The sequence below is a fragment of the Cervus canadensis genome, chromosome 18 (assembly GCF_019320065.1).
Source record: "Cervus canadensis isolate Bull #8, Minnesota chromosome 18, ASM1932006v1, whole genome shotgun sequence".
Lineage (NCBI taxonomy): Eukaryota > Metazoa > Chordata > Mammalia > Artiodactyla > Cervidae > Cervus > Cervus canadensis.
In genome coordinates, this window is record NC_057403.1 from 9,435,332 (window position 1) to 9,450,356 (window position 15,025).

Below are 15,025 nucleotides of genomic sequence, written 5' to 3' on the forward strand. Positions count from 1 at the left end.
CCTGGCTTGTTGCGTTTTATGGGGTGGGAAAGAGTCGGACATGACTGAGTGACTGAACTGAACTGAACTGAATGGATTAGTGATTTCCTCTTCTTTCTTGCATTTCAGAGTGAATTTGGCAATAAATAGTTCATGGGCACAGATACCAGGTCTTGGAGAGCCACACCCATCCTAGAAGGAGCCCCTCCCCAATCAATCAGACTGACATTCTTTGTTTGCAGAAGTTCCCGCCCTAAATGCTCCCTTCCTGAGGTCACAGGGGTGCTGAGTGTGAGGCTGCAGCTCGTGGCTGTTGGACGTGGGTCTCCCTCTTACATTGTTTCAAAAAGCCTCACAGGCTGGGTCAGGTAACCTGGTAGTTCTGTCTGTTATGTCTTGGGAATTGTACTGTGGCCTGCACTCTGTAAGGCAGAAAGAAAGGAGAAGAACTCGCAGGGGTGGTCTGCATAGAGAAGGCAGGAAAGGTGAACACCAAACACAGGGTGTGATTAGCATATCAGGTTAGTCTGGATTATCCGCTGCAGACCAGGAAGGAGAAGGTAACAAAGGAGCTCTGAAAACGGCCAAGGGAAACAAGAAAACTATTTCTTCTCAATCATTGCAGCAGTTGCAGATTCAAGAGTTGTGTGGATGCCTTTAAAGTTATCTACTTAACGCCCAGATGTGAGTTTGTGATAAAAATCCCCAGAGGAGACGCAGAGCTGGAGGAAGAAGAGGAGGAAATGGCAGCTTCTCAGGTAAATGTCCTGTCCCGGGTCTGGGGCTGTGTCTGCTTTTCCTCCTGAAATGCCTGGTCTGAACATCTGCAAACCTTCAATTCTCTGCTTCTAATTTTTCTACCTAGGGTGTTTGTTGCCAACTGCTTACTTTTTCCAGTTTTTCTTGTATTAGAGAAGACTGGCTCTTTAGATTGTTTCTTCCTTATGTCCCAGAGCTTGTTATCCAATGTATGTATCCTGGCTTTCTATAGAGCATGATGAATTCTCAACATTGTTCCGTCAGTTTCAATGTTGAACATATTCCCTTTGTGAAAGACCAACACGAGGAGGCACTGGTATAAGGGATTCCCAGTGGAATGCTGTTCTGTGTTGGGATCCTAGGGAAGTAGGGGAAATGCCATGATGAGTTTATATCTGGATGCAACTTCAGGTCTTTAGAACAGGAGCAAAAGGCAATGCCCTTGGAAATAGAATGTACTCAGTGGTCCAGATTTTTGTCAAAAATAAAAAATGTAGTTGAGACTATCCTCTTCCTCTGTGTCAATAAGAAAGACTTACTAATTAAATGTGGTATTAGGCTACATGACACAAGAGGTATATATGAAGTGAAATTTGCTTAAAACTAACATTTTTTAGCGATAGATTCAGATCACAGTTTCCATAATATTGCCAAAACACCCATGCAGTGGTAATGCATTCTTCCATGTACTTCTAACCCCATGACTCTGATGGTCACTGGTTTGGGTACTTCTGTGAGATTCCCATGCAACGCAGCTCATGTATTTTCCTTTTGTCTTTAACAAGTGTCTTGGGGAAAAAAAGTGAGGGATGTGCCTAAACTATCACAGTTAATGGGGGAATCCCATATGCTCTTAAGTTTCTCTTTGCTTTGGAAGATGACTGTGTTTAGTAGAGATGCTGGGTTTGGGGGATTTTTGTCACTCAAGCCCAGGTCTGATCATTTCCAGGTACACTCCATGCTCACATCACAAAGTGTCATCACATTTTTGTATTTTCCAAAATGTTTATAAGAATCTTATTAGTGTTAATCTATGTTCAACTTTATTAAAATTTGAACTATAGCTCTTTGGAAATGATATAGGTTTTCAGGAAATTAAAAAATTCAGAACCAGACCTTTACTTTATGTTACATCATTCTGTATGTCTGTATTCTAGTTTATTTAAAGAAATAAAATAATATCATCCTCATATATTTATGTACATTTTTAATAAGTTAAAAATTTGTATTTGATTGACATGAGGACTTTTTGCTATTAATTATTAATAAGCATATAGCCCCATTTTAGTTTATGTGTCTGTCCACAAACCTGTTAACATGATTTGATCGCTTTTTTCTATTTTTTTTAAGATTTTCGGAAGAAGGGAATAGCTACCCAGTCTAGTATTCCTGCCTGGAGAATACTATGGACAGAGGAGCTATCATTTCTGTTACACATTCAAGATTCTATAAAAACTGTCAGAAAGATATACAGTATATACTAAATAGTTAAAATGATTCTTGCTCCTAGGTTACTATCCTATAAGACCTGTAAAATCTGTAAAAGAGTTAAAGTTCAACTTAAGTATGAATTCTTCCCTACTATTCTTCTTCATTGCTGTTCAGAATGGTCATTTGTGGAGCAGAATTTGCAACATTACTAGTTCAAATAAGCTCGGTAAAAAATGTGGCACATTTTCTCCACTCCAGAACTCTTGGATCAGAATCTGCTTCTTAAAAATGTTTCCTGTTTTTTCGTAGACAAGTTATCCTGGGTCACATGAGTACAACACTCAAAAATAAATATGCCAGTGTTGATCTGAATACATTGTAATTTGTCTTCCACATCAGAACAGTTTCCTGTGAATCATATCCTCTTTTCTTGGGGTTAAAAATGTGGTAGAAAATGTTACTGTGTGATACCAGAAACTACACTAAATCAAAATGAGTTCTCTGAAATTACTGCTTTCGTTTAGGGTCAGGTTAGGAAGTCTTCTCTTGGCCATATGACAGTCAGTCAGTCAGTCAGTTCAGTCATTCAGTCATCAGTCCTGTCTGACTCTTTGCCATCTCAGTTGTGTCTGACTCTTTGTGACCCCAAAGTACATGGCATGTGTACTTTGTATTTCAGGGACGGCTGATGTTCCAGGATGTGACCATAGACTTCACTCAAGAGGAGTGGGAATGCCTGGACCTTGGTCAGCGAAACTTGTACAGGGATGTGATGTTAGAGACCTACGGGAACCTGGCCTCCTTGGGTGAGGAGAACTGCCTTCCAGAATCCCTTTTCCACCACTGGGTTTGGTTTCTGCATTTCTAGAAGGTCTCCTGGAATTTTCTGCTTCCACCAACACCTTCAGATCCCTGCTTTCTAGCAGGAAATGGGTATTTGTGAGTTTAGAAAGAAAGCCTTCATGGTGATTCAGTATGATTCTAACCTTTTTCTTCCTTGATGTAATCTGCCTCCTTCACTCTAGCGTGGTGGTGATTGAATCAGTTCCATGGTATTAAATAGTGACACCTTCCTCTTAAAATCACATTTACACTACTTACTTTAGCCTTGTAGTACTTGACCAGAATGTCAGGATCTGATTTTTATGTATTTGTTAGTATTGTAAGGGTGCTTTCATTAAAGTATTTGGGGGAATCATCCTCTAGGCTGTATTAACATTCACCCGTGTATTCTCTTCTCACCCAAATACATATTGGGTTGGAAACTTATGAATCTCTAGCAAAGCAAATATTCCTTTCTCTGATGAACAGGTCTTGTGGTCTCTAAGCCAGACCTGGTCACCTTTCTGGAGCAAATGAAGGATCCCTGGGATGTAAGGAGAATGGACACAGCAGCCACATACCCAGGTAGGTGTGAATGGATGGAGCTGATGACTCAGGTGAGAGGTCCAAGGAGCAGTGAGGAAGTCAGCCTTTGTCCTGTGGCTTGGGAAGACGTGCTCCAATGGAAATGATTTTGGACAACTCTGGGTTCATTTCTGTTGCTGTCATAGACAGACATTGCCTGGCTCCTTCTGCCTCTCAATCATTCATGAATTCAGCTCCATGATTACTTTTCTCATCCACAGTGAGAATTCAAATTCTCTTCTTGGCTTGTGACAACTTGCATGAGTTGGCTGCTCTTTCATGTCTTGGGGGTCCTAGGAAAACTGCCCACTGACCAGTAAATATAAGATCCTCTTTTTAAAGTTTGTTTCTACCTCTAGGAAGAAGTGTTTGAGTGGAATTGTAAACAAACTACCAATACTCTAGGAATATTGGAGACAGAATTTATTTTCTGAATTATATTTTCTAAAACACTAGAAGCTACAAATATGACCTTATACATTTTAAACTCATTTCAGTGTATAAAGCAAAACTTCCTTAAAATGAGAGAATGCAAATCTCTGAGTTACACCAATGCTTCACATTTCTTTATGTGAATTCATTTTAAATATCTGGAGTGTATTTGCCACAATTCTTCAATGGTAAAATACTTTAATATATTCAATTAACTCAAAGATTTCTTAAATAAATTGGCAAAATAGTTTAGAACATTTTCCACCGTATTTCTAATGGTTGTTTCAAACTATTAACATTTTAGATCATATAAAGTCCTTTTAAGTCCTTTAAATCCTTATTGGATTTAAATCCTTATTGTTTTATAATCTTGTGCTCTTGTACAGCAAAGAGAATGAAGTATACGTATAAATAGCCACTCTTTGTTAGATTTCCTTCCATTTGGGTCTCCACAGGGAACTGAGTAGAGTTTTCTGTGATCCCGACATATTTTTTAAAATCTCACTTCTTATTTAATTGCTTAAGACTTCATTATCTCATTTGTTATCAGTTTCCAATGGCCCTCAGGTTCTAATTAGTTGTATGTCAATATCATTTATGATTTTTAGATACAAACATCTAATAGAATGTGTTCCAATAAAACACAAGTGGTAAGAAGTGTATTAAAGAAATTGAAGGCAACTAGTATTTCTGAAAATGTTTGGTGTCTCCATTTAAGACGACTTAGGGCAAAAGGTAATCATTAGACTGCATGTCTCCGCTTCATTTAGTGGTTCTTGTAGCTTATTATTTTGCCCCTTCCTCTGCTCCATGCTCTTTGTCCCCTGGTTTTATTACGTTTTCTGTGTTTCTGATCTCTGCCCTGAAGGCTGCAGGATCCTAGTTCCTCTTGTTTCCTGTGCCTGCCCTTTAGGGGCTCAGTTTGGTCCTGAGGTTTGCGCCCTGATCCCCTTGATGGGCACTTGACTGCTGTAACCGAGCCTGCCCTGGATATTGAGGGACGCTTCCCCATCGCTCTGTGGCTGTCACCGCCCTGTCTATGGTGTCTGCGCCCTGGTTGGTGGAATAGAGCCCCCAGATCTGTTTCTTCACTGTGATCCTGATCTGTGTGGAGGCAGGTGGGATTGGAGCACACCCCCGGGAGAGAAGCCCCTGAGGATTGCTGCTCTGGGGATGTTCCCCTTGGGATGTGCTCTGTGCATCACTTTCACCCATTGGGTGAGTCTCATGTGACCCTGGTTGGCCCTGATCTTGACCCCACCTCAACCATGGGTATGCCAGCACACCGCCCTGGGGTCTCTCGGATGTTGTTCTCCCCGGGTCACCAGCATAGATCCCCTGAACTCAGGGCCTAGGTCCCAGGTGCTGTGGTGCTGTGGGGGCAGCTCAGACCCCGGCCTGGCCGCGTCCCCTCGTGTCCGAGCCCACAAAGTCTGCAGTTGCTAAAGCCACACCTGCTGTGACCGGGGGCGTCCCCCTTGTCCTTCAGATGCTCTGCAGGGGCTGAGCTGACAAAGCCGGTTGCCTGTGTAAAAGCATGGTTAGTGCAGCTGCGAGCAGAGACCTCAGCTTTGCTTCCTTAACCCTCGGGCTCAGCTGTGCTTTCAGCTCCATCTGAGCATGTGGCCCACCCACAGGTGTCTGCTCCAGAGGCTGCCCCAGGGCACAGGGGTCTGCTGACTGGGGAGGAGGGGCGTGGGGGAGGCCGTGGCTGGGCCTCAGTAGAGCCCACCCGGGTGGCGGTCCTCCCTACTGCCAGGGATGAGGGGCCAGCACGGGGGAGAGAGGCTGCGGTGGGGTTCTTCCCTTTGGCCATCACTCAACAATGGCGCTCTGCGCTTTGGTGGTGCAGGCTTCCTCCACAAGCGTCCCATTTGCAGAGCTCCTCCCTCCCTCCCGTCCCCTCAGGATGTCTCCTCATGGCCAACCGCAGTCCTCTGCCTGGGTCTGCTCCCCAAAGCCCACGTTCCAGCACCCAGCCCTCGTCTGCAGTGGTGGACACCCTTGAGGTGGACGCCCTCTCAGGCTGGGTGGGCAGGGCAGGGTCAGCACCCCATCTGCAGCTCTCACTCCCCTCTGCCACACGCGGGTTGCCATGTTCTCTTCCACAGAGAATGAGGCTCTCCTTCTGTCCAAACTGGGCTCCCCCATGAGGGGCTCCCCCGGATGTGGACACCTCTTCTCTCTTCACATCCCCCCAAGCTTACAGGTCCCATCCCAGTTCCTCTCCTCTTCCTTTTCCTTCTTCTTTTTTGGTCCTACCTGGCTCAGCAGGAATCTTTCCTGTCTTTTTAAGTGGTGTAGCTTCTTTGCTAGATTTCAGAGGGGGCTCTGTGAGAATTCTTCCAATTCTGATGTATTCTTGATGCATTTGTGGAGAGAGATGAACTCCAATCTGCCTAATCCTCTGGCATCTTGATCCTTGGGTCCCCATTTTCTCTAAATCTTCAAGGATATTCACTGAGAATAGTAGATAAGAAAGCTTTTATGTGGTATCTTTCAGCTCTGTCTTCTCACAACACCCATGGTTTGATGTCAAAGAATCCAAGGTTTGAAAATCTAATCCAAAAAGCAAACCTATATGAAAGAGCTCACCTCGGAAATGAACACTCAACCAAAGACTGGGGATATACAAGGGCGTGTGAAAGACTGAGACGATGTTTATATGGACATAAAGAAATTGAGACCGTTTCACATACTGTGGACATGACTCTCAGAAGAAATGAGCACTGGGAGTCAAATTGGGGAAAGCACCCATTTCAGTCATCACCGTCTGCCGCGCAGTGTATCTTTGCAAGCAATGACTCACATCAGTTTTTGAAACATACTCGTTCTCTGAGGGGAAATGTGGAAAATCTGGAAGGTCATCCAGTCTCTACTCCAAATGCTTGTTCAGACCACTCTGAACATAGACTTCGATTACACATACATTCAACCACGTCTGAAAAGGAGAAGTTTACAAATGATGGGGAAAACTCACAATATAATCAACTTGAGGGGTCTGTGAGCAGCGGGTCATTATTCTTCCACCAACAGACAGGTTCTGTCCAATCCAAAACGTGTAATGTTGATAAGAATGGAAGAGACTTAATTCAGCCATCACTGTTTGATACATATCATGATAGGGTTAATATAAAACAACTTTTCATGTGTAATAACACGAGTCAGGCCTTAAGTAGGAGCTCCAACCCCAATAGTTACCAGAGTATTTATGATGGAGCAAGAAACTGTTCATGCAATGACAGTGGATATAACATTGAACAAGACTCTGATCTTAGGAAACATCAGGCACCTCAATCTTCAGATATGGATTCTAAAAGTAATACATGTAGGAATATCTTTTATCGAGCATCAGGTCTTTCACTAAATAACAGTACAGATACTGGAGAGAATACTTACAATTGTAGTGAATATGATGTGTCTAATCAGTCTTCAGAACTTATTCAACAGCAGAGTATTCAGAATCCACAGAAAAAGTACAAGTGTAAGAAATGTGAGAAAGTCTTTGCTAACATACTCAACCTATGTAAACATAGGGAAATTCATACAGGATGGAACACTTTCAAAGGTACAGAATGTGACAAAGCGTTTAATCAGAGTTCCAAACTTAGTCAACATCAGCGAATCCATATTGGCCAGAAGCCTTATAAATGTAAGGACTGTGGCAAAGGCTTTATTCAACACAGAGATCTTACTTGCCATCAGAGAATTCACACTGGAGAGAAACCTTATAAATGTCAAGAATGTGGAAAAGCTTTCAGTCAATACGCAACTCTTAGTAAACACCAGCGAATTCATACTGGAGAGAAGCCTTATAAATGTAAGGATTGTGGCAAAGACTTTAACCAGGGCTCAGGCCTTATATCCCATCAGAGAGTTCATACTGGAGAGAAGCCTTATAAATGTAAGGATTGTGGCAAAGGCTTTAGCCAGCTCTCAGGTCTTACTTGCCATCAGACAATTCACACTGGAGAGAAACCATATACATGTCAAGAATGTGGAAAAGCTTTCAGTCAACAGGCAAATCGTAATAAACACCAGCGAATTCATACTGGAGAGAAGCCTTTTAAATGTAAGGATTGTGGCAAAGACTTTAGGCAGGGCTCAGACCTTATATCCCATCAGAGAGCTCATACTGGAGAGAAGCCTTATAAATGTAAGGACTGTGGCAAAGGCTTTAGCCGGAACTCAGGTCTTACTTGCCATCAGAGAGTTCATACTGGAGAGAAGCCTTATAAATGTAGGGACTGTGGCAAAGGCTTTAGCCAGCTCTCAGGTCTTATTTGCCATCAGAGGGTTCATACTGGAGAGAAGCCTTATAAATGTAAGGATTGTGGCAAAGGCTTTAGCCAGCTCTCAGGTCTTATTTGCCATCAGACGGTTCATACTGGAGAGAAGCCTTATAAATGTAAGGATTGTGGCAAAGGCTTTAGCTGGCACTCAGGTCTTACTTGCCATCAGAGAGTTCATACTGGAGAGAAGCCTTATAAATGCAAGGATTGTGGCAGAGGCTTTAGCTAGCACTCAGGTCTTACTTGCCATCAGAGAATTCACACTGGAGAGAAACCTTATAAATGTCAAGAATGTGGAAAAGCTTTCAGTCAATACGCAACTCTTACTCAACACCAGCGAATTCATACTGGAGAGAAGCCTTATAAATGTAAGGATTGTGGCAAAGGCTTTAGGCACTGCAAAGTTCTTACTCGCCATCAGAGAATTCATACTGGAGAGAAACCTTAATAATATAAAGAATGTGGAAAAGCTTTCAGTCACTATGCAACTCTTACTAAACACGAGCGAATTCATACTGAAGAGAATTCTTATAAATGTAAGGATTGTGACAAAGACGTTAACCCAGCACATTGGTCTTACCATCAGATAATTCATACTGAAGGAATTCTCATAAATGTAAGGAAACCTGTAAAGGCTTTAATCCACTCTCTCACCTCACTGGACATCAGAGAGCATGTCCTGGAGGGAAACCCTAGTAATGAAGTAAGACATGGAAGAGGTTTGTCCTGAACATACAATTCAGGAGACAAAAGACTTATTTATATAAGAAAGATATGGAATGATGTGAAGAAAATGTAGGAAAGTGTTTATAAAAAAATCAAATCTAAATAAATATCAGGAAATGCATACTAGAAAGTATCTCATAAATTCTGTTTTCTGACATTTCTCTTAGGGAGAAATATTGTAGATAGTGATTCATAGTTAAAATAGATAGAAAATTGATATGTTAGTATGGATCACAAGATGAAGAGGTGATGTTTAGTCATGTACAGTTACTAGCTATGTATGTTTGTTGATATTGACATGATTTGTGATTATTTGAAAACCAAAATGAATGTAACTGAATTCTCAAATTACTCCATGCTACACTTCATTTCTAGTGTGCATGCAAAGTTATGTTTTTGATGGTTGCTACCTCAAAGATGAGAGAAGACCTTCTATCTAGGAAGAAAACATTTATAATTTTCTCCATTATAAGATTAAGGACACAGGAATGTAACATGTACAGTGAACATCTAAATGGTGGTGTTTGTCATTCATGTCACACATCCCTGTAAGTCACCATGATGTAAGTGTTCAGGGAATAATTCCACAGATTAAAGTAAGATGTCCATTTTCAATAGCTACATCACTTGCTTTTAAAGTAAAATATAATGACAGTTCACTAAAATCTTGATGTATTTTATAATATGAACAGAAGTCATGAATATCAGCTGACGTATTTCAATTAAAGACATCTCTGCTACCCTAGAAATGTACGGAAAACCCTTCCCAGAGAAGTCATGTAATTAGTGTACGTTTTCTTAAATGAATAGCCTCCCTTTCGTAAACACAGAAATCACAGTTCTCAGATCATTGTATCAGGGGAACAATTATCATTGTTTATGCTTATAATCTATATTTTAAGCAAAGTTTCATAGCGGAGTGTAAAAGGTTTTATTCTGTGTGTGATAAGCATACATATTAATCAATAAAACCGAATGGTTTCTTGTGTAAATGTTGGTATGTAATGAATGAAGTGTTAGCCTAGCAATTGAAGGTTTCAGGAAAGAATACCTAACAAGAAACTTTTCGGTAGCATAGATGGGTGAAGTCTGTAACAATTAGTTTCCTTCCTGCCCTTAAGTTTCAAATCATTAGATCATGTATTTCCCATCATTTCTCCATTGTACTTTTCCCCTCTTTAACCGCAGGGACATTGTGATGGTTCTAATAAGAAGGATCATACAGAGTCCTGTTGAGAGCTCCCCTGAACGGCTCCATGCTGTTGCTGCCCTCAGCATCTGTCTGGGGAGCAGGCAGCCTGCAGGTCCTTGAACTCACACCAGCCAGTCCTGTGAGCACTTGCACTGGAAGACCACTTTCCTTAGACCAGCAGGCTTGCTGAACCCCAGGGCTACTTCACAATCTCCCCTTCAGTGCCACCCTCACAGAGCCACCAAAATCCTAGTCCTTTTGGTCTGAATGGACCCATCCACACTCAGCCTGGGGAGCCCACAGCACTTCACCCAGGGCCTCTTATAAAAACCTGAACCCCAATTACTGCCTCTTTCTCTGCTCACTTCTATCCTTGACCTCACTCAGAGCTTGCTGTGAATTCTCTCAGGACCTAGAGTCATGAACTCACCTGCTTCAGTTGTCCTTTGTTCTTCTGTTGAGCTAAGTAAGACTTTTCATGGGCTCATTTAAGCAAATGTAAATTTAACATTTGTCACAAGAATACTTAAAAGCCATGATGGTAAAATTCTGAATGAAGATTTATAATATTTTACCCTGTTTAATTCTTACCACATGTTTCTTGCCTTGGCTTAAAGGAACAGTTTTCTCATGGCTGTGAGATACATTGAAGGCAATATATAAATATCTGAAAGTATATATGTTATATAATTTATATAACATACATTGAATAGAATAAATAAATATCTGAAGGTATAAATGCTAGCCGTGAGAAACACAAGGAACATGTGAGTGTGTGTGTATTCATACACATTTACTCAAAGGATTTAAAAATGCTAGGCCACAACCGCTCATTTCAGAAGTGCAGATGGTTTACTAAAACTGCAAATCTTATAAATTTGTCAATTAATCTATTTTGTCTACTATTCTGGGAATTCATTTCCTTTAATGTCAGGAGGTTATGTTTTTAAGGAACTTCCACACTGTCCTCCCAAGTGAGTGCACCCGCTTACACTCCCTCCAGCCATTCAGGAGGTTCCCTGATCTCCAAGCCTCTTCCGCGTTTATGACATTATTAGTGGGCTTTCTGCTAGTTGTTACTCTGACTGTCAGGAGGTGATGTATCACTGTCAGTTTGCTCTGCATTTCTTATTATTTAGCGATGCTGAGCATCTTTCTTTTGCCTCGTGCCCATCTAAAGGACCAAGTCGCCCCCCCACCCAGCCTCAGGAGCTGAGGCGCACAGGCTTCATCTTCCCAGAGCGCGTGGGGGTATTCCTGGACCAGGGATGAGGCCCGAGGGCCCCACACTGTCAGGGGGGTTCCTAAGCACTGTGTTATGTCTGGTTTTTCTTTTTTCTTTTGAGATGAATATATATTTTTTGGAATATAATTGCTTTACAATGTTGTGTTAGATTCTGCTGGACAACCTCATCAATCAGCCATAGGTATAAGCACACCCACTCTCTCTCGCACCTCCCTCCCAGATCTCCGTCTCACCCCTCTAGCCATCACAGAGCCCCGCACTGAGCTCTCTGTGCTATGGAGCAGCTTCCCACCTGCTACCTGTTTTACACATTGTGGTGAATATATGTCAAGGCTATTCTCTCAATTGGGCCCCCTCTCATTCTACCACTGTGTCCACAGGTCTAATCTCTACATTCGTGAAAATATGGTATTAACCTATATGGTATTAATCCTATATATGCATATGAATCTAGAAAATGTTATTGGTGAACCTATTTAATAAGCAGGCTAGAAGGACAGATATTAAGCTTTTTTGTATTAAACTTTCAAGGTGTAAAATACATGGATGATCATTCCATGCATTTTACTATGTGAAGGAAGCCCATCGGAAAATGCTACAAAAAGTATGATTTTTACAATATGTTATTTTGGTGTAGGTAAATGTTCTTATGTGCTCCATTGTGTCTGAGTCTTTGGGGCCCAATGGGCTGTAGCCTGCCAGGTACCTCTGTCTATGAGATTTCCCAGGAAAGAACACTGGAGTCGGTGGTAATTTCTTTTTCCAGGGAATTCCTTACCCAAGAATTGAACTTACATCACTTGGGTCACCTGCAATGACAGGTGGATTTTTTACCACAGAGACACTTGATAATCTAGTCAGGAATGTAGAAGAGATTAAAATGGTCAGGGGTTGCCATGGGTTTCAAAGGAGGGGCTATGAATACCCTGAGTTCAGGACCATGAAATCATTGTGTTAAACTGTTGTAATGGACACAAGTTATAAATTTGCCCAGACCCATAGAGTCAGTCAGTTCAGTTGTTCAGTCATGTCTGACTCTTTGAGACCCCGTGGACCACAGCACGCCAGGCCTCCTTGTCCATCACCAACTCCCAGAGTTAACTCAAACTCATATCCAATGAGTTGCTGATGCCATCCAACCATCTCATCCTCTGTTGTCCCCTTCTCCTCCCACCTTCAATCTTTCCCAGTGTCAGCATCTTTTCCAATGAGTCAGTTCTTCACATCAGGTGGACAAAGTATTGGAGTTTCAGCTTCAACTTCAGTCCTTCCATTGAAAACCCAGGACTGATCTCCTTGAGGATGGACTGGTTGGATCTCCTTGCAGTCCAAGTGACTCTCAAGAGTCTTCTCGAACACCACAGCTCAAAAGCATCAATTCTTGGGTGCTCAGCTTTCTTTATAGTCCAACTGTCACATCCATATATGACCACTGGAAAAACCATAGCCTTAACTAGTCAGACCTTTGTTGGCAACGTAAGGTCTCTCCTTTTTAGTATGATGTCTAGGTTGGTCATAACTTTCTTTCCAAAGGGTAAGCATCTTTTAATGTCATGACTGCAGTCACCATCTGCAGTGATTTTGAAGTCCCCAAAAATAAAGTCTGTCACTGTTTCCACTGTTTCCCCATCTATTTGCCATGAAGTGATGGGACCAATTTCCGTGATCTTAGTTTGTTAAATGTTGAGCTTTAAGCCATCTTTTTCACTCTCCTCTTTCACTTTCATCAAGAGGCTTTTTAGTTCCTCTTCACTTTCTGCCATAAGGGTGGTGTCATCTGCATATCTGAGGTTACTGATATTTCTCATGGCACTCTTGATTCCAGCTTGTGCTTCTTCCAGCCCAGCGTTTCTCGTGATGTACTCTGCATAGAAGTTAAATAATGACAGTGACAATAGACAGCCTTGACGTACTCCTTTTCCTATTTGGAACCAGTCTGTTGTTCCATGTCCAGTTCTAATTGTTGCTTCCTGACCTGCACACAGATTTCTCAAGAGGCAGGTCAGGTGGTCTGTTATTCCCATCTCTTTCAGAATTTTCCAGTTGATTGTGATCCACATAGTCAAAGGCTTTGGCATAGTCAAAAAAGCAGAAATAGACGTTTCTTCAGAAATCTCTTGCTTTTTCGATGATCCAGCAGATGTTGTCAATTTGATAGCTGACTCCTCTGCCTTTTCTAAAACGAGCTTGAACATCTGAAAGCTCGTGGTTCACGTATTGTTGAAGCCTGGCTTGGAGAATTCTGAACACTACTTTGCTAGCCTGTGAGATGAGTTCAATTGTGTGGTAGTTTGAGCATGCTTTGGCATTGCCTCTCTTTGGAATTGGAATGAAAACTGACCTCTTCCAGTCCTGTGGCCACTGCTGACTTTTCCAAATTTGCTGGCATATTGAGTGCAGCACTTTCACAGCATCATCTTTTAAAATTTGAAATAGTTCCGCTTGAATTCCATCACGTCCACTAGCTTTGTTTGTAGTGATGCTTCCTCAGGCCCACTTGACTTCACATTCCAGGATGTCTGTACACATCCCTAAAAGACAAACATGAGGTGAAACTAGAAACTTTACTTAATGTCTCTGTAGATTCATCAGTGCCACAAAGGGATCTTCAGGTGGGGAAAGATAAATAGGGAGATTGTCTATGTGTGGGAACAGGATGTATATGGGAAATCTCTGTACCTTACTCTCATTTCTGCTGTGAAACTGAATCATCTAAGATATTGGTACTGGTACATGCACACTGAATACATTTTAGAATAGACACTATTAGAAAAAATGGATATGCTCCTCTATTTAATTTTTCCTTACTCAGTTATCCCTGAAAGATGTGAGAGAATAGAGCTATTTAAAAAGAGCAGAGAACAAACTGTAGTATATGATTCATAAAACCTAGAAATACCAACATGAGGTAGAGCAGCAACATTTTTCTGTGTTGAAAGTGAAAGTGAAGTCGTTCTGTCTTGTCTGACTCTGTAACCCTATGGACTGTAGCCCTCCAGGCTCCTCCATCCATCCATCTCCAGGCAAGAATACTGGAGAAGGTTGCCATTTTCTTCGCCAGGGGATCTTCCTGACCCAGGGATCAAACTTGGGTCTCCCACTTTGCAGGCAGACTCTTTATCATCTGAACCACCAGAGAATCCCTTTCATGTATTAATTTATGGGTAAGTTTACTAATGAAATAACACTGATCATTATTTCTTTGGTTGGTCATCAGATAGCTTTTAGGGCATCATTTTGAAAGGCATCTGTCCCTGCCCATAGACTGTTAACCCAAGGTCCACTGCGGCCTCTAGTTTATTTTTAAAGAAAGCTGTGATGGAAACACCTCCAGGCCCCTTGTCTCTGAAGTAGGAGGCCCCCCACCTGCACAGAGGTGTTCACAGTGCAAATCATTTTGTGAAAACCAGTGTCCCCAGGTTACAGATGGGAGTAAAAACAACAACAACAAACCTAAGGACTCAGGCCATCTTTCCTAGAATCCTGAGAGCAAAGCCTTGCAGGAACCCAGGGCCCCCAGGTGATTCCCACCAAACACTCACCCCTCCCCTCCCCTCCCCC

General features: G+C 42.0%; 2 protein-coding genes across 2 annotated transcripts in view; one reads left to right on the forward strand and one right to left on the reverse strand.

Moving 5' to 3' along the window:
* Window positions 1-15,025, reverse strand: part of LOC122420697 (zinc finger protein 107-like) — a 213,946-nt gene that overhangs the window by 52,908 nt on the left and 146,013 nt on the right. The window lies entirely within an intron of this gene.
* Window positions 1-15,025, forward strand: part of LOC122420583 (zinc finger protein 91-like) — a 29,215-nt gene that overhangs the window by 101 nt on the left and 14,089 nt on the right. Inside the window, 5 exon segments of the mRNA XM_043435833.1 lie at window positions 605-737; window positions 2,849-2,975; window positions 3,481-3,576; window positions 3,633-3,650; window positions 7,577-8,845. Of these exon segments, the coding sequence (XP_043291768.1) occupies window positions 605-737; window positions 2,849-2,975; window positions 3,481-3,576; window positions 3,633-3,650; window positions 7,577-8,845 (1,643 nt within the window).